Genomic DNA, 20511 nt, shown 5'->3' with positions numbered 1-20511 from the left:
CGAGAGTAACAGAGACAGAGAGAGAGAGAGAGAGAGAGAGAGCCGAGAGTGTAAGGGAGACAGAGATAGAGATAGAGATAGAGATAGAGATAGAGATAGAAGTGGAAGGAGGCGAAGAGACCAAGCGCGCAGTGGTTATAAGGTTGTCGAGCTCAATTGTGTGTGCTTCGAGGCGATGTCTCTCGAGACTCGTTCGAGCTCGGCTCTATTTAAAAGAGCTGAACAGCTCAAACGTTGGGAACAATCTGAAACAAATCGAGAGCCGGCCCAACCCCGTCAAGTAGCAAGAAAGATCAAATTTTCCGATGATTGTGTCTTCTTGGCGGCATGTGCAGCAGGCGACAAGGAGGAGGTTGTGCGTTTACTTCAAAAAGGGGCGGACATCAACACCGGAAACGTCGATGGTCTCACGGCGTTACACCAGGTAAGATACCCTCCCTCTCTATTTTTATCATTTCCATTGTTTATGTCTTATGCCAAACAAATTCTCACCTTTTCGATCAAAATTTTTAATAGGATTGACTAAGAAAAAAAAGCTTAAATATTGCATTCTATTAATTCTTTTTAATTCTTAGATTTCATCTTCCTTTTACCGTCCTCTCTACCTATCTATCTATCTATCTATCTATCTATCTATCCATCTATCTTTCTCTCTTTTTATCTGTTTCTCTATTCACTATCGCATGTAACATTGCGTGCAAAATGGCTGCTGCCAGCTTCAGCTGTCCGAGTATAATTACGAATGAATCTTTAGATTTTATTGTCACTATTTATCTTTTCGTTTGGAAGAGAATTCATGAAAGCACATTTTTCCTCGTCCCTTCATTTTACTTCGTGTCTGTCTTTCGAACGTTGTTTATGTTATGAATGACGTCCTTTCTTTAGTTCTACATAGCGATGGCAGTAAGCATGGAAAGAATTTGAAAGATTATCTCATCTCTATCTACCGGAATCAAATTCTCCACGGCAATGATTGCATGACGTTCAATGCTATATAGTTTTAGTTTTTACTATTTAATATTCTTCTATTTTCCAGAAAAGAATATTTAATATTCATTTTTATAACTTCTTTTTTTACTATACTTCGAACGTAGTTTATAAAATATTTCAAAGAATTATCTGTAAAGTATAAATTATCATATAATTATAAATAATTATCATTATTTATTTTTATCATATATTTATCGATACTTTACTTAATGGTTTTAACAATATAATGTTAAAAGCTTCTTAAGAAAATAGAACTTATTTTCCATAATAAGTTATTGAAATTATTGAAAATATAAAGTAGTGAGTTACAAAAATGCTGTTTTCAACTATTTTGCTTAGAACCTTAGTTGGTACTATTAGATTTTAAAAAAGAAGCCTGTAAATGAACCACATCGATTAAGAATTCTGAAATAGATTTAAATTAGGATGAGACTAAAAATAACTTTGTAAAAGACGTTCATATTACCTATGAGTCTATATGAGACTCTTCAAAATTCTAATCCATTCTATAAGAAAAAATATTATGTTTAAGGAAATGTCGTGTTTTTATATTATTAAAAATCAAATTTTGTTAAATTAACTAAACTTGTGTTAAAAGGTACATTTATATGTGCTTAAAATTTTCATTTAGAATAAATCAAAATTTGCATAAAAAATTTGATTTATAAAAAGAGATATATAAGAATTAAATGAATGTTTACTTTTATTTATGGTTTCAATAAGGAAGTTTAGGCATTTCATAGATTTGCGAAAATAGCATGTGAGAGTACATCAGGCATTAAATGCTATTTATAGTTCTCTGTTAGAAGTCGCAGCCCTCACCATTCGTGTTCTGCTTATATCCTCTGTCTTTAGCAGTGTTGTAATAAATAGTTTCTTTGACAAGACCTGGATGGGACCTGAATGTTTAAATTTCTTTACATAAAATTATTATAGTAATATAATTTGTATTAAGTTGACCTATATTTTATTAAATATCAAAGTAATGCAACTAATCAATAATATAAATAAAATTAAATATAAGAATAAATTTATAAGCAGAATGTATATTTGTATCATAGGCATGCATCGACGATGATCTGGATATGGTAGAATTTTTGGTAGAACAAGGAGCGGATATAAATCGTGGAGACAATGAAGGATGGACACCCCTACACGCTACAGCATCTTGTGGCTTCATATCAATAGCTAAGTTAGTAGTTACACAGATTAAATTATTTTGTCTAAATAATTCAGTTTTTTTTCCCCTCCTCCTTCATAGGAGTTATTTGTGAAAGATAAATCTTACCATAATTAAGTGTTTTATATACTTATATCTCATATAATCATTTGATATAGATACTTGATAGAACAAGGATGCAATTTGGCAGCAGTTAACAATGATGGCGAATTGGCCCTTGACATCGCAGAAAAGGTTGAAATGGAGGATATGCTACAGCAACATATAAATAAAGCAGGTTTGTTCCTGTATATTTATAAAAATAGATTCAAAACAACTCTTACAATATTATTTCTTTTGTATCTACTATAGGCATAGATTGTGATCAAGCTAGAAGTGAAGAGGAAAGGTCAATGTTAAATGATGCAAGAGCTTGGAGATCAGGAGCACCAGGCAAAGATTCAATGCATCCTAGAACAGGAGCTACGGCACTTCATGTTGCTGCTGCTAAAGGCTACATCAAAGTCATGAAGTAAAGTATCATATTATGATGAAAAACAATTCCTGTGTAATCTAACAGTTTCATTGAAAAGAATTGGTAATTTTATATTTTGAATAATATTGTAGATACCACTTTATGTGAAGTATAATTTTAATATATAAAACAAAATATATTATTTTGTTTTTAATAACTATACTTCAAAATTATTGTTTTAGTATTCTCCTTCAGGCTCGATGCGATGTCAATGCACAAGATTTCGATGGATGGACTCCCTTACATGGTGCAGCTCATTGGGGTCAATCAGAAACTTGTAAATTACTTGTGGATAACTTTTGTGATATGGACATCAAAAATTATGCAGTAAATAATATTTTTATTATAAATATTCATAATATAATTATGATTGTATAAATATTTATTTTATTAGGGACAAACTGCTTTTGATGTTGCTGATGCAGATATTTTAAAAGATTTAGAAGAATTGAAGCAAAAACAATTAACTATGATGAAAGATCATCCACAAATAATTAACAAAAAACAACCTTCTGTACCAAAGAAACGGTTTGTATATATACTTAAGTATGTTATAAGATATATATTTATTAAATAAGTACATTGCACGCAGAAATTTATGTCTGTTGATATTTTTTTAGTATTTCAACTAATACTGATAGTGCTGTAACGACACAAGAGAGTCCTGAAATTCTGGAAGAAGAAACGCCAAATAAAGTCAAAAAAGTAGAAGTGGAAATTCAATCTGATAAAGACGATTCTAGTACTGGAACGAATAGCGACGTCGGTAAGATTTTTAATCATTAGGATTTAGCCTGATAAAAGTGGTAATATTAGAAAAAGAAGAAAAGATATAGATAAAATGAACATTCAATATATAGTTGTTTTTTATAAGGATTATTTACCTATCTTAACATTACAATTCTTCTAACATTGCTGCGTGGATAGAAGCAACACGAGAAACAGATATGGAAGAGAGTGATGGCGAAGTTGTTTCTGAAACTAGCTCAGAATCACGCTCTTCCACCTGCTCCAATCAGTCTGATAAGTCTAACCAATCAAACCATTCCACATGTCTTACAGATGATGGTAAGTTTTGTCTGTAAGACAGTATTTTTAATATTGTTATTATTAGTAGCGTATGTACAAGTCGTACATACTCTCCTAAATAAAAAGTTTTACTTAAATTAAAGTAAGTTTGAAACCATGATAAAGATCATATTATATTTAGTACATGAAAGAATAAATTAAAGATTAGGGATGACTAATAATGTTGATATAATAAATATGATGATATATATTTTTAATTGTCCTCTATTTAATTCTGTAGAAAAGAAAAACAGAGTAAACAAAGAGGAAACCGCAACTCATTCTCCGTTATCTGCTATTGAAATCAATAAAGTTCCTAATCAAGTAAGTAAAAAAAAATATATATATATTAAGATATCTATAATATATAAGTAGCAGAAAAACTTTATGGTTTTTTATTAATTTGTACATATTTATTTTAGGCTCCGATATTGCCTCCTAAGCAGCAAATTGATAATAATGAAGAGGGAGTTGTTCCATCCTGGAGGCGTTCAGGATCTTTTCGAAGTAGAATACAAAATGTAGAAGGTAATTAATTTATTAGCAAAAATGAATAATAAATTAAGTAATTTTTTAAAGAAATATAAAATGTATGAATGTACGATATAATATTTAATGAGTACGTATATATAATGTTTATAAAATATTTACTAGAACTTGAAGATAAGGACAAGAGTACTAAGTTGCTAAATACACCAAACAAAATTACTACTGAACCAGAGGTAGTATTAAGAAGAACACACAGTTTTGAGACAGATGAGAAGTAAGTTCATTATTATATTGCTGTTATTTTAATATATATATATACATATATTAAAATATATATATAATTTTAATATATATATTAAAAAATATATATATAAAAATATATATATTGTTTATATTTTACTAGCTTCATATATAGTAACACTGTGTGATCTACGTTGATGCTTTTTTTTCATTATTTGAAGGCTCCTCTGGTTGTTCATCATAAAGTCTATGTTAACATGCTTATGTTGGTTTATGCAAAGTATGTTGTAGAATTATGCTATAATGCCTTATGCTTATGTGTAAAGTCCCAAATGTCTAATATATTCATATATATAGTATTGTACTGCACATAGAGATTCAGCAATTGAAACTAGCAGATTACAAGTACAATTTTGTACTTTAATTTTACATTATTAAAGTGAAATCTTAAGATGCTATAATTTGAAAAAGATATATATATTTTATTCTGAAATATACTTTTAATTGAATATTTTATTTTCTTAAAATTTATAATAATAATGAAAATATTAATTAGTCATTTAGAATAATTATAATTTATAATTTTAATGACTTCAGAAGAGTCTTTAGTTATATGATTAATATTTTGTAAAATAATTTAAATTTTATGCTCATGATAATCAATGTTTAATATACAGGATATTGCACTTAAAACATAACATTTAGGTGTTTTTTTTTGCTTTTGAATAATTTTTCTATAAGAATATTAATAGTGAAAATGTTGTAGAACAAAAAGGGAGCAAAATTAGAGATAATAGAAAGATAATAGAGATCATTTTTATAAATTGTCAGATGAATCATTGCTAGTAATTTGTTTACATTCAAAAGCAATAAAAATCTTGTGTTTTTTTTAGTGCCTTATCTTATATATAGACAATTAGTGTAGCATTATGCATGGCACGATGCATGTTATGCAGGTTCTATGAGCAATACTTGGCATTACACGCTCGTATCAAGGCATCTTCCTGCCCTACTCTCCATCGTTGTAACGCAGTTTCTCCTACTCATACCAATGCTACAACACGTTCTGCATCTCTGCGCGAAACACACAGGTACAAATGCATGTTTCATAACTGATTTTCATAATATTTATCACAATATTAATTATTGTATGTATATCACACATCAAAAATAAGATTATAATATCAGTAAACAAATTTATTTATGTCTTTTGGATCAGATTATATTATGATACATAATGTGTACACATTCATTATACACATATAATATACAGAATGATAAGCATAATAATAAATTAAATAATTAATAATAATTTAATGTATATTATTTTATTCTTTGATATTCTTGGCACACATTTTAATTTTTTTGTACAGCACTATAAATACTTGTATCTGTATATTTGAACATTTTTATACTAAAGTTATTATTATGCTTCTTTTATGCTTGGTGATGGTTTCAATAATTTCAATGCTTTATATTTTATTTATTTTAAAAGCAATATAAAATATACATCAAAATTGATTAATTACAATTAAACAATACATAAAATATATAGTACAAAGATCATTTTATTATTATGAATTATTTATGATTATTAAAATTGAGAATTCATTTTCAGTTATTACTTTACAATAATTGGAATTATTTTCTTTTGTTACTATATTTCATTCTATACGGTTTTTTTTTTATTTTGGGTTTAGAAGAAAAGAAATCAAATTAAATTTGGAATTATCAAGAACGCCACAGGGAAGCAATACACTTTCACCAACATCTGCATCTAAAACATCACCACTAAGTGCACTGCCAACTACAACCACTACAACTGCCAACACAGTGACGACAACAATTACTACTAGTCCTGTTCCTCTAAATCAGATACGCAGGTAATTATTTTCTTGTTCTTATTAATGCAGGTGGTAGTGACAACAAATATAATTTTGGAATAAATGGAGAAAATTATAAGAGAGATGAGAAATTTTTCATAAAGAAAAAATTTCCTCATGTAATACGGCTATATCATATTGGAACAATTGGTTAACTTATCGTGACTGAAATTATAATAATGCTCGCGCCATGCATTATAATATCGTTTAATATGACTGGGTAGTGTTCAACCAATGGAAGCTACATCTACACTTCTATCGAGTGCAAACAATACTGTAGCAGTATCTGGAACTCCCACTACACCTGGAGGGAGCAAGCTAAGTCCAGGAAATATCTTCAAGAATTTCTTCAAGTGGGTACCTAATGTTTGACCTGAGAGGAATTCTCTGGAGAAGTGTGATCTTGCGTATCTTAAAATGTCTATACGCACAAAATTAATTTACTGACAATAGCATGGATCTTTGCTTTGCAGTGTGATTAGCTTTTTCAGTTGCATTGTATATTTTTAATTCTTTCTCGTCCAGATCATTATTTCAATATCATTTGCTAAAAGGATTTAAAATCATTTATAATTAATAGATCAAAGGTGACTGATAAAAGTAAGTAATTTATCAAATTTTGGTTAACGACATACAATGTGATCATGATGTATTTTGACAAGTATTTTGATATAAGAATCAAGCTGTAAACATACATACATTTGTTTTTTTTGTTTATTAACACAAGAACTTATTACTCAATTTTTCCTGTCAATTGTTTTTCTTTTGTGGTAGCTTATTCAAGTTTCTTATATCTATACATACGTTTATTTATTTTATATAAATTTATAAATTTCTTATATAAATTTCATACAAACAGAAAGTCATTTACCAAATAAAATTCTTATAAAAATAGGTATTAATTTACAGCAGCAGAAATTTTTTATCATCGAAAAGTTTTGCAATGGGAACCACATTATATATTGGATTATACACGGACACTATGATTGCTTGCACATTATTTTTAAAACAATGCTTAAATGATTATAAAATCGTGACCTTTATGACATAGTATTTTTATTATATAAATATCATATTAGTTTTGGTTTTTGTGTTATATACAATCAAATATGTTAAATACAATCAAATAAATGAATATTTTATCGTTTTTTAGTTTATATGTATTACGCTGGCGTGCATATACATATATATCACATCATGTATATTTTTCTTTCTCTTCAGATCCTTTGTCCCACCTGTTCGTGATGAAGAAAGTGAGACACAAAGAAAGGCACATGCGAAGAGAGTACGAGAAACTCGACGTTCAACTCAGGGAGTAACATTAGATGAAATCAAAAGTGCAGAACAACTTGTAAAGAAAAAACAACAAAACAACGAAGTGCCCAGTTTGACAGCACCTTCTCCGCAGGTAATAATACAACATCTTCATTTTCTATATTGCAATAATGTTACGTTTGTTCGTTTTTAAAATATTAAAAAAGAGAAATGATTAAATTTATAGTTTCCTTTTTATATTTAGGAATGAAGAAGTTCATCCTTTGTATCATTTTTGTATCGTTAACATAGCAATGCTCCTCTGCCAAGATCATAAAAAACCGTTAATAGCTTTTAGAATGACAAAGATTGATATTATGCTTTCTAGTTTCTTCCTTTTTTAAATTCAGAACCAAACACCAAAATAAACTGACACAACTGCGATATATTCTACTTTTACGTACTACTCTACATGTATGCATCAATAGCTTCCGCATAACAAAAGTTTACATATATGATTTTATTCATATTTTTTTTAAACCAAGCAGCCTGCAGCTTCTGTCAGCAATACAGCCTCAATCACAGCTACAATAACAACAGCAACACCTACCACAGTGACTGCAAATAAAACTTCTGAAGAATCTAATTTGCCTGAAAGGCGACCTTCTTGGAGACTCAGGGTAGATAATGGAAGCAAGGTCGGTGATACCCATAATCTTCAAGTATATACACTTAAAAATCCGCAATGCAGCAGTTTGTGTTCATGGATATTACATATCATTGGTTGGAATTACAATTAATCACTTGTTATAATAGTAGACACTGACTGATAGAATTATATATTTGCTTGTATATTTACAGACTAGGCAAATACATTGCATTGATTTTTTTCAAACTAAATTTTCAAATGCATATAATTTATATTTATAGTCGTACGTATGAGCGTACATGCCTGGATTTTTTATTTGTTTTTTAGAGGCTTATATAGTTTATATTATCTTTTATTATGTTTCTAATTTTATAATATAAATTAAATGCTATGTTGATAAAAAAGAAAAAAATATGCAGTATTAGTGTGATTAAAAAGCATGTTCACGTACTATGATGAATAACATTTAAAGGATGTTGATTTATGACTTGCAAGTGAACAGAATTTGTATTAAATTACTTTTGATATTTATTTATTTTTACCTATTCCTTTATTGCTTTATAAGATTGCTATAAAAATTCCATGTGCAATTTATTTTTATTTAAGTTATAATGCATAAATGTCTAATTTATATTGATATTATATAAAATTAGAGTATATTAATAGATAGTTTCATTAGGGACAAAAAAAATAGAAAACAAAAGAAAAAAAAATAATGCGAGCTTATTGTTGACATATTAATTTATGGCTACATGGGAAGGATTATATTTAAAAATGTTTTTGTAGAAAACATGCATGAAAGAAGAATTTTTGTTTTTTGTAAGATGGTATCTTTCCTTTCTTTTTTTTTTTATCGTGTATTTTATCTTTATTTTTCATATTTAAAACTTTGGCTTTCACTATATTCTCAAGTAGATAGAATTGTGTATATAATAAAAATATGTAAATGATGTAAATATAACTAATATCTGCATAATTTGTATTTATGTTCAGTCTTATCAAGAAAATTAAACTGATTTTACTATCATGCCGATCTGCTTTATTTTGCACCCATTACTTGCACTATTGAAAAAAAATTGATAAATAAGAATTAATTTGTAAATATTCAAAATTTAAATATATTATTCAGTTTCAGTTAGAGGATGCAAATAACAGGTCACCTGACATTACATCGACTTATATGAGAAGACCATCCGGTGGAACTGGTATACCCAGACCATCATCGGCACCTGTGGAAACAATCACGCCGAGTCCTGCAGAAACTACTGTTACATTACCACTTCGACGATCATTGAAACCATCTGAAGACAAAGGTGAATATTTGCAAAAAATCATTTATATCACATTTATATTTAAAAGATGTAATACTTATAAAACTTCATTTCTTATTTTCATTGATATAAGATTTATCAGGGTACTTAATTAATTCTTACTAATTTTCTATCTATTTTTATAATCTAATAATGAAATATCGAAATTATAAATGATTATACTTCATTATAATTATAAAAATCATATTTATTATAGAGCAAGATAAAGAAAATGATAGCAGAAATGCACAAGCTACTCAAGCAGTTATACAAAGGAGAAGAAGGCCTAAAAGACGTTCTACGGGTGTTGTTCATGTTGATATGGATGTTAGTAAAATTTTTTATTTTTATTTATTTATTTGTGTATTTATTATTATTATTATTTTTTTTTTTTAATAAAATATGCATGTATTGAATGCAAATATATTAACATAAAAAAATTATGAGCACAAAAAAATATGCAGATGATAATATAATATTAATTATAATAATAATGTTTTTTTTATCATATGTAAATGTGTTTATGTGCTTATGATTTTTATTAAAGGTCTACAAATAAGATTAATAATATATGTATGTATTTATTTACAGGAAATAGATCCTGAAAAACAAGACATATCTGCTGGTGGTGATTTTGAAGATACTAAAGTGAACCATAGTGAGGTATGTAACAAAATATTTGTATAAATATTCATAAGTAATTTTTTATTTGGGTATATTATTGTAAATAATGTCATGCTTTGTAGAAGCTTTATTCTATTTTTAGATTAGTTTCTGGGAAGATTAAACTCTAATTCACGTTTGCTTGGATAAAAATAGTTTTCTTGTATTTATAGAACTATATTTTATTATGATTTATATATTTAATATTTTATAATCTTTTAACTTTAATTAATAATATTAATGAAATAAATTCAATATAGTTAAATATTTATTTAATTTTTTAAATTAAATTTTGATAGTTATATATGCATTTTTTATTTAAAAACTGTCATATAAAAATAGTACAATTTAAAAAAGTAATATTGAACAGTTTACATTTCATTCGCAGACAGTATTGAAAAAGGAAATGGGCATGAGTATGCTTTGGTTATTTCTAAAAATACATCATTGACATTTGAAACTTGATGTGCCTTTGACATTTAAGCTCACCATAAAAAGTAGAATGAATTAATTATAGAAGAATAAAAGTTTATCATTAGATATAAAAGAAAAATAATAAACAATTTACCAAAAGAATATACATACGTTATATTTTTTAATAGAACATTTATGAGAAAAACGAAGAATTATATCAAACATTTTAATTTTTATTTTTGCTACTATAATAAATCTCATTTGTTAATTTAGAGCATGAATTGTAACCAATTATATTCTTGAGAAATCTGTGCAATATAATACGTTTTCGAAACCTCCTCAAATAATACTGTGTAGTTGACCAGAAACACACAACCTTGACATGAGTATGGGTATCTGCATGTGTTCCATAAATAGATCACAGAAGCAACACGGTGAAGTAAACTGGCTGATGACTTGAGTTCCACTACCCAGTTTCCGTCAGTCAAACTCTTGCTGTCAGTAAAAGTAGACTATTTTCTTTTAGTAATATTTTTAAATAATTTGATTTGTGTTATATATTGTGTACAATGTTGTGATTGCGATAATTTTAGATCATCTGTGTAATACGTATATATCTTATTACGAAAATGTCTTCATATAGAAAAAGAACACAAGGAAAGCCTACAACAGCTGCAGGTTTAAGAGCTCAAGCATCAGCAAACGGAAGTTCCATTTTTGGAAATAGACCGCGGAGTGTACCCACATTATTTTCTCTGAATCAAAATAGTTATGCAACCTTGTTAGGAATTAGTAATGTCAAGTCATATAGTACTCCAAGCTTTCTAAATAAAAATACAAAGAATACTGGATCTTTTAGAAAAAATCCGTATTCTAATTCTACAAATAATTTAAATTATCAGAATTCATTCACTACATATGGTGGAACATCTTCAGGATATGGTGGTGTTATTTTGCCATCTCATTCGTCAAATAGCTCTCTGAATCTTGCAACACCCTCTTCCAGTTATAGTTATATGAATTTAAGTGCAAATAATCACTCATCGTTGCAAAGAACTGAGAGTTTTAACAAAACAAAATTGAAATCAAATGCTAGTCTGGGCTCTAGAAGTGCTAGCCTACAGAGTTTAACCAGTTCTGAAGGATATGCAGTAAGAGCTTACAATACGCGATAGAATTAATTATTATTTCTTATAATATAATTTTTCAATTTAAAAATTTATTGGGTTTTATTAATGAAATGTTTATGTGATTTGTTTCAGAGTGGAAATGATAGACCCGGTAGGTCGAATAGACTAGGTTCTGTATCATCGATATCATCTGAAATATCTTCAGCTTCAGCAAGAATTAAATCTACATCTTCAGAAAATGGTGAAATTGACTATAAAAAATTGTATGAAGAATCTCAAGCAGAAAATGAAAGACTTAGAGAAAAGCTTAAGCGATCAGATGAACAGTTGAAAGAAGTTAGAAGTTTATTAGATAAAGCACAGAATTCTCAGAACAAGTCTGTTTTATCTGAGGCAGAAAAAAGGGAAAGGAGGGCCATGGAGAGGAAATTATCAGAAATGGAAGAGGAATTAAAGGTATGACTGTTAAGAATACTTATATTGTTAGGACGTACGCGCGTTATCCGTATTATAAAAGAAATTTGAATTTGAGGGAATCACATCTGACTTTTTTAATCTTATGATTGTAAGTGATCAAATCACAAAATTATTTTTTTCATTTTAATTCTAGTTTATTCGTCAATTACATTATTCATATATTTGTAATTACGTGTTTCCTTAGATTGCACGTTAAAATTTTTCAGTTGTTTTGATTGCCACTGCTGAACGCGGCAAAAATGCATTTTATCGATCTATTTATCGTTGATTCAGGAACTGTAAGCTTCAGCGCATTGCTTTTTTTCTTTATTTTTGCCATCTTTCGGCGCTTACCTCTTTTGTATTTTTTTTTTTTTTTTTTTTTTTTTTACGATTTATGCTTGGTTTTATCACACATAGTGAAATCATTTTATTAGCACGGTTTTTTCTTTCTTTCTTTTTTCTTTTTTCTTTCGTTTTTACTCTTGTTTTGTGATTTCCATTATGCTTTTGGGCCATAGGGTGCTCAACTTAGTAGATATAATTAGTGGATAAAATAGATCACTCATATGGTTCTGGTTAATGGGGCTTTTATCAAACGATCGGATTCGGGCTAATCGTTTCACTGTTTACAGCAATTACAAAAGCTCAAAGCTGAAAATGAGAGATTGAAAGCCGAAAATCGGGCACTTACCCGCGTCGTATCCAAACTCACCAATACTACTAAATAGGTAAAGGACATGACAGCATTTGCGTTAACATATTTCGTACTTCATGTACAACTTAATTAATTCATTAATTACAACTTTATGTTCTGATTTGCAACATTAAAACTCTGAAACGATATTGCTCACTTACTTATATATATTTAGCTTTGCAAACATTTACCTTTTTAGTTATTGTCACTAGCACGATAATCATGTTACTTCAACACATTTACAGAAAACATTAGGAATATCTTCTTCATCTTCTTACAAAAATTCTATAACTCTTTTAGAAATATATGTTTACATATCAGCAGAATCAAACTTTCATTTTGATCGCCTTCTACTATGATAACGCTTGTCTATCCTTTTTCATTTATATAATATTATATATTACTTTCACTACTTTTATGTAACAAAAATAATTTCAACTTTCGTACATTATTCCATTTTAACTTTAAAAATTAAACGTTTAAATTAATTGTGTTATGCATGTTATGCAAATTAAGGATCATATATGAAAAATGATAACAACATCTATCTTTAATATATCAGTAAGTATTGAAAAGTAGGTTTCTCTCTCTGTATATGTATATATATACACACGCGCGCGCGCACGTATGTGTGTATATTACAAGTAGTTTATTATTAATGTAATTAATATAATTAAAAATATGCTTTACATATTATTTTTACATTATATTCTATGCACATATAAAATTAACAATTATCATGATAGATTTATATAAATATAGACACAAAATGAATCTATTTTTTTATTTGTCTATAATTCTATGTATCTCAAAAATCACTTTATTGTTGATTTTAAATATTTTAGATATATAAAATTGTATATTTCTTTCTGCATCTTTTTCATTGAGCAACACAATATTTAATTTTAATGTTAGATTACTTTGTGGATTTGATAATGATACTATGAAATTATTCAGATAAAAGTAATAAAGAAAAGAAAATAATTTCGTTTTAATGCTATAAGTAAATATTAATAGAATCAATTTTAGAAGAAGTGTTTAGTTAGCAGTATCGATTCTGACAAAATTAAGTGTATATTCTTCATGTCCTTGTAAAAATTAGTTTAGCAGTATCGGAGAAAAGAAAATTCACACTAAAATTTTAGATAATTATTTTTCTATCTAATTATAAAAAAGCAACGCGCACGTACACATTCTACACACACGCACACGCGCGCGCACAACTCTCTTACCATACGACACGCGCGCGCGCAACAATTCTTATAAATTGGAAATCATATTTTTATTTTTGTATTTTACTTTCTTAATATATTTCCTTCTAACTATTCATTTGTATAAAATTAATGTAAAAAATAGCAAATATGGGTACATCATTTAATTTAAATTTAAGTAGAAAATTGTTAATATAGAACATTCATTAAGCTTTAAATAATTATTTTCAATACATTGAGGTAGGTATCTGAAACTTACATTTGTCTTATAATGTGAGTTTTTAAATATAAATTTTTTAATTTATGGCAGTGCTATTCTTATTTCATTCTATTGCATTTACAATTATAATTAAAAAATTATTTGTTAATTATCGCTATTTTTAATATTGGTCTAATAACGATTTTAAGTTGCAATGTCGCTTGCCATTTTGACACATTTTTATTAAAATATGTGAGCTGTATATCATTTCTTTTATCCGATTCATAGTAACATTGTCCATATTCATATGATAATGATGATGATGATGATGATGATGATATGATGATGATATGATGATATGATGATGATGATGATGATGATGATGATGATGTTGATGATATTTGTATATTATTATTTCTATTGACATATATATATATATTAAACTTTTTTACAGGTTATGGATCAGTTAAAATGTGAAAACCAGAGGCTAAAGGATGAAAATGGTGCCTTGATCAGAGTGATCAGTAAATTATCTAAATAACTTTAGTGCTCCTACGTTAAAAACAACATGAATCCTTTTTAGTTGTACTACTCGTGCATTGATTGAATTCTTTTAAATGGTACAACATATTCATTATATTGTTAATATTCTTATAATGTATATTGTATCATCATATTATTGATGAATTTATTCTTGTGCTAGAAAGTTAATTTATTATAAATAGTATCAGTTACTCGCGTGGCTGTGCCAAGAGCGACAATGTTTTGCTCCTATTCCTACGATCTTATATATATTTGATCATAAAACAAATTTAGAATTTGTATTATCTTAAATTTTCTTCTTTCAGTCAAAGATAAATTTCTTAGATCATGATAGTGCCAATACTACATGAAAAGCAGATTGAACTTTATTCAATCCGTATGTAAATCCATTCTTTTATTATAACAACAATTTTAATTAATCATGCTGTTGATGTTGACTCTTTTTAAGCACATTTTGTAAATATATAATAACTTGTGCGAAATGTTCTACCCTATGGGATACAGATACATATACATATACATATATACATAATTAAAGTAGAGTTTACTATTTATATATTATCTTTCTGACATTCGTCCTTAAAAATCTATAAGTTACAATTGCCATGGCATTTTATAAAATACATAGAACAAAGTGAGAAAGCTGTGGATTAAGGAGATGATTTTCACAGTACTAAAGTGGCCTTTTTCTAAAGACTGTCTTTGTAAATCTTTTATCATCATGATTTTTTCGTCGAAAGTTTCAATTATCATAATGACAATTTTTTTATGCTATTTTGCTGCTTGTTTTTAGTAATAATGCAGCAGATGTTATTTTTGAATAAAATTAGTAGACTATCATATATTTCTCCAAAGTATTATGTGCATTGTATTAATGCATATAAGCATTTGGAATTTTATTAAAAATTGTTAATTTTAACGAATTTACTAATACATATACCAGATAGATTGAGTATATTTTTGCAGTAGCGTTCGTGAAAAAAAGTATTAATCTTACATCTGATTAGGTTTGTAAACCGTATTCATAGGCATGGCATTTTTTCAGCAACAGCAGCCCTTTATATAAAATTTTACAGAAATGATATAGTAGTTTAGACGTATGTCTAATTTTGATGTACTAAGAAAAATGTCTCGTTAATGAATACGGCTCTACATATTTATAAATAATCGAAGGAAGAAGATATCGTACAAGTGACATTGTGTTTTTTAACAATTTTATTGTAAACAATTGTAAAAAGATATATGGAGGTAGTTGTTTCATAATGAAGTTTGTTATAAAATAACACTCTTGTGTAACTGTTTAGTATATAGATATGTTCTCTGTATTATATAATAGTGATATGTATGTGCTTATTGTATTATATAGTTTCAAAGTGTTCACATGGAAAAAAAAACAAAAACAAAAAAAAAACAAAAAAGTTCTTATATAAATACAAATTTATGTGTAGGATCTGTGAAAAACAAAATAGAATATAACCGATCAAAAAATTAAATAGGACCCCATTTGCTTTTTAAGCATCAGTTCTGTAGATATTTAAATTTTTAATTTGAAATTTTTTTTAATAATTGTTTAAAAATTTTTTTATTCAACAAAGTTTTCTATGCTATATGTATAATATAATATTCTCTATTTTATAATTATAATCATTGTATAACTGATGCTATAAATTGCGATATGCAGGACGATCTTTATCAAATATATCCTATATTATTATTTATATTATATTTAGAAATATATCCTATTATATTATTATTATTTAGTAAGTAGTATTTTAATACGACATATGTTTAGTAGTATTACAGATGAATAATAAAGGACTAGATATTGTTATAGCTAGTGTAATCAGTAACTACAAAATATTACTCATTTTTATTATCAGTATTTATAAAATTAGAAGAACAATTTATATTTGGTTCCAGAATTAAAATGTCTTTATCAAAATATTTTTTATCTTTTATCTTTTCTGTATATATGTGAAATATTCGAAATTTTAGCATGTATTATGATCATTTTCTTCTTATGAAAACTATTCATAATTTGATAAAGATTGTTATCTGCTTTTACCTTCCAGGATATACTAATAGACATGTCACGTTCTCAGGCATAGGAAATACATAGAATGCTATGCGATGTGTCTATATTTTATTTAATGATTATAAATATTAAGAATAAACTTACTATGATTTTGGCAACACGATTATAGTTGCAAAGGGGGACTGATAATTCTAGTCTCCAATTTGTAATATCAGAATTATTTATTTCCTATTTGATTTTGTACTTGTGACATTACAATTTATAGAGAATTATGTGCAAAAAATTTATCACGATGTTTTATATAATATTTTGGATATAATAACATGTAAATATGTTAGAAAAAACAGCTTTTTAAAGTAATCATAAAAGTTCTTTTTATATATATACCAGACACACACACACACACATACACGTGCGCGCACGCGCGTACGCACGCGTATGTATATATTTATAAAATATATATATATATATATTATAAAGTAGTGTGACCAAAAACATATATTAAAATTAAAGTAATCAATCAAAATAATATGCAAAATTGTTTTGCGCTATTATATATATATATCAGGTAAGTTCATAAATATATACCTTTTTTTAAGATGTCAATAAACGGTTCATAATTAACACTACTTTATTCATGTCAGCACAATCATTTGTACTTGTAGCTACTTTTCGTAACAATGTTTTAAATACTTTTTGTTTCCCGGCTTTATATTTCTTTACGATTTTTGGATTTTCTTTAATTATTCTATTACATATAATTTCTAGTTCGTTTTCATCACTTATTAATATCCAGTTGTTCTCTTTAATGATCTATATGTAATAAATAGATATGAAATGATTATAAAATTTGATTCTAACATAAAATGTACATGCTAAATGTATATAAGATTAATCTTACCTGGCTGGGATTTTTATCTGATGTAACATTTAAATAATGTAAAACTTTTATTGCTATTGCCACATTAACTTGTTTAGACTGGTACAAATCAAGCAATTCTACAATATTTTCTACATTGTTCTTGCTAAAAAAAATTTAATCAATTAATATTTTTGATAAAAATTTACATCTTATTTAAACAAGTGTATCTATTATTCACATTATAAATCCACTAATGATATGAATAAACTTACCAATAATCAAAATTTAAATCATTTGTATTTAAAAATAACTGTAATGTATTTATGATGAAATTTGCTGCTATATTTGGATCCAGATTTTTGTTTCTTTCAATTACGTCAAAAAATAATTTCAAAAATTCTAATTCATTCTAAAATAAGATACAAAAGTGAATTATATTAAGATCATTGCAAATTCATCTTTTCAGATTAATGACATTAAAACTAACACATATTTGGAAGATCAAACGATCTTTAAGATTATATATTTCTTTCAACTTCCTACGTTTTTCATATGGTAATTCAGGTAATTGTTCTCTTAATGTAGCAACATCTACTAAGTTATGTTTATTTTCAGTATTATCGAGACATATTCGTAGAGGAAGAAGATCTGTTTCAGGCATGAATCGATAATCCTAGAAATAATAAAATAGATGATTACTGCATTATCTTTTTAAAACATTAATATCAAAAGTTAATTGATCTTAAGACTAAAATTTAATATACCAATACATTTTATACCTGTTTTTCCTCTTTTTCTCGTAATGGAACGGTTCTCTTATTTACACTATCCCATGCTCTGGTTTCATTAAAAACTAACTGCCCACTTTCTAGAATTGAAATCTGTCGGTTTATCTCATATTTTATGGCAGAAGCAACAGCACGTATATGTCCAATATTTTTTAATTCTGTACGAACTCCTAAATTATCATCATAACTTACAGAAACATTTGCATCAATTCTGAATGCTCCTTCTATAATGTTATGTCAGAACTATAACTCTATATACAATATTATATTTATACAAAAAGAAAATTATATTTTGTAGACCTTCCATTTTACATGAACAAGTACCCAATATTTTAAAAATGTTCACAAGTTCTTTTACAGCAGCTGCAGCTTCCTCTCCATCGGTTAAATCTGGTTCAAAAACTAATTCCATTAATGGTACACCTGCACGATTTAGATCTATAAGATTCCTATCATAACAGACATATATGAACTCTGCAATATATTGATATTATAGTTGGAAAACTAATAAAAGGCCAATAATAAAACACTTTATAGTAAATTATATAAATAACAATTAATAACTACTAAGATGAATTATGCAATTAAAATCGTTTTCTTACTTTCCAATGGATTCATCATGAAAACTTCGTCCACTGTCTTGTTCTAATTGTATTTGTTTTATTTTCGACGTTTTCATATATAGTTCTTTATTTGTCTCTGGATTGCTTACTAGGAAACATAATTTACCATTAACAGCCAATGGTTGCTTGCATTGTGTAATTTGATATCCAGCCTATATAAAAAAAAATATACATATATATTTGTAAAAGAAGATATACAAATATATACATTTACATACGGATATATTTATTATTAAAGAAATACATAACATACCGGTAAATCTGCATAAAAGTAATGTTTTCTTTCAAAGATTGAAATTTCATTTAATGTACAAGATAATGCTAAGGCAGTGCTAATACCTGCTTCAACACATTTTCGATTAAGAACCTATAATAATTTATTTTGTATATTTACTTTTATAAGTAAAAATGAGTTTAAATTTACCGGCATTGTTCCTGGAGTTGCACAATCGAAATAAGATACAGAAGAATTAATAGGCTTTTGAAACATTGTAGAAGCAAAAGAAAACAATTTTGAATTTGTTGCTATTTGTGCATGAATTTCTAAGCCAATAGCTGGTTTCCATTTTTTCCTAAAATATAATAATAATTAATAAAAATATTAAAAGAAATTAATATATTTTGATATTGTTATTCTAAAATAATGTTTATATTAATAATTGTTTATACTTAGTTGTATGTTCTTGCGTTGATAAATATTGACGTGAAAATCGAGCGGTTATATTTTGTTGACACTTTGTAAATATTTGACAAGACTTAACAGTTATATTCATTTTTAATTTTTTAAAGCAGATAATATGATATTCAAGATAGATCACGATACTGAAGTTACATCATCGAAATATCGATTAGTTAATATCGGTTATCGAAATTATCGCAAACACTCTAACCAGTTAAAATAGAAGAAATTGGAAAAAGATTACGATGTATCGATATAGCGCTATCAGCTTATAAGAAGCAGTCATAAGATATCATGACATTTATTTAAAAGCACGAAATATAATTATTCTTATATAAATGTCTCGCAAATCATTGATCGTTGGTTAAAAAAAGCAGATTTCCTTCGTCTCGTAGATAAACCAAACACGACATACTTTATATATTAATGTTTCTTTCACTTAAATACACATGTCAGAAAATATGTATTACGTATGTAGCGTGTTATTCTTTAAGAAAATTTAACTTCAAATTTGACTGTAATATTTAGAAATTCGTAACTCCTTCAACGATCTCTGATTCATATATTTAATAATTTTATGAAAAATATACGTAATAGAGGAACAGAAGAGAAAGAGAAAGGGATAAGAATGAGA

General features: G+C 27.1%; 2 protein-coding genes across 11 annotated transcripts; one reads left to right on the top strand and one right to left on the bottom strand.

The window, feature by feature from the left end:
• The first annotated feature begins 35 nt into the window (after positions 1–35).
• Positions 36–17285, top strand: LOC122634018 (protein phosphatase 1 regulatory subunit 12A). Of its 7 annotated transcripts, none has more exons than XM_043822563.1 (22): positions 36–424; positions 2052–2182; positions 2329–2447; positions 2522–2681; positions 2867–3011; positions 3079–3212; positions 3305–3450; positions 3612–3752; positions 3994–4076; positions 4175–4280; positions 4407–4515; positions 5438–5572; positions 6182–6364; positions 6589–6717; positions 7586–7772; positions 8164–8316; positions 9397–9580; positions 9795–9904; positions 10169–10240; positions 11917–12240; positions 12876–12971; positions 14802–17285. In XM_043822563.1, the coding sequence occupies exons 1-21, from the start codon at positions 176–178 to the stop codon at positions 12969–12971; spliced, it is 3096 nt and encodes a 1031-aa protein (XP_043678498.1). In that variant the 5' UTR covers positions 36–175; the 3' UTR covers positions 14802–17285. The 7 variants fall into 7 exon arrangements, with proteins under 7 accessions (XP_043678498.1, XP_043678503.1, XP_043678505.1 ...); XM_043822564.1 differs by having other exon boundaries at positions 38–424; positions 8167–8316; XM_043822568.1 differs by lacking the exon at positions 3612–3752.
• Positions 17286–17451: 166 nt separating this feature from the next.
• On the bottom strand, positions 17452–20001 carry LOC122634015 (glutamyl-tRNA(Gln) amidotransferase subunit B, mitochondrial). 4 transcript variants are annotated; one of them, XM_043822553.1, is made up of 10 exons: positions 19868–20001; positions 19623–19770; positions 19452–19565; positions 19178–19350; positions 18876–19024; positions 18567–18799; positions 18275–18460; positions 18060–18196; positions 17827–17950; positions 17452–17738 (listed from the first exon to the last, which is right to left on the bottom strand). In XM_043822553.1, the coding sequence occupies exons 1-10, from the start codon at positions 19969–19971 to the stop codon at positions 17520–17522; spliced, it is 1587 nt and encodes a 528-aa protein (XP_043678488.1). In that variant the 5' UTR covers positions 19972–20001; the 3' UTR covers positions 17452–17519. The 4 variants fall into 4 exon arrangements, with proteins under 4 accessions (XP_043678488.1, XP_043678490.1, XP_043678492.1 ...); XM_043822555.1 differs by having other exon boundaries at positions 18900–19024; XM_043822557.1 differs by having other exon boundaries at positions 18567–18655; positions 18900–19024.
• Positions 20002–20511: the final 510 nt, after the last annotated feature.

This window comes from Vespula pensylvanica, chromosome 14 (assembly GCF_014466175.1).
Source record: "Vespula pensylvanica isolate Volc-1 chromosome 14, ASM1446617v1, whole genome shotgun sequence".
NCBI lineage: Eukaryota > Metazoa > Arthropoda > Insecta > Hymenoptera > Vespidae > Vespula > Vespula pensylvanica.
The sequence above is the reverse complement of the archived record's forward strand: the minus strand, read 5'-3'. Positions and strand labels throughout refer to the sequence as shown.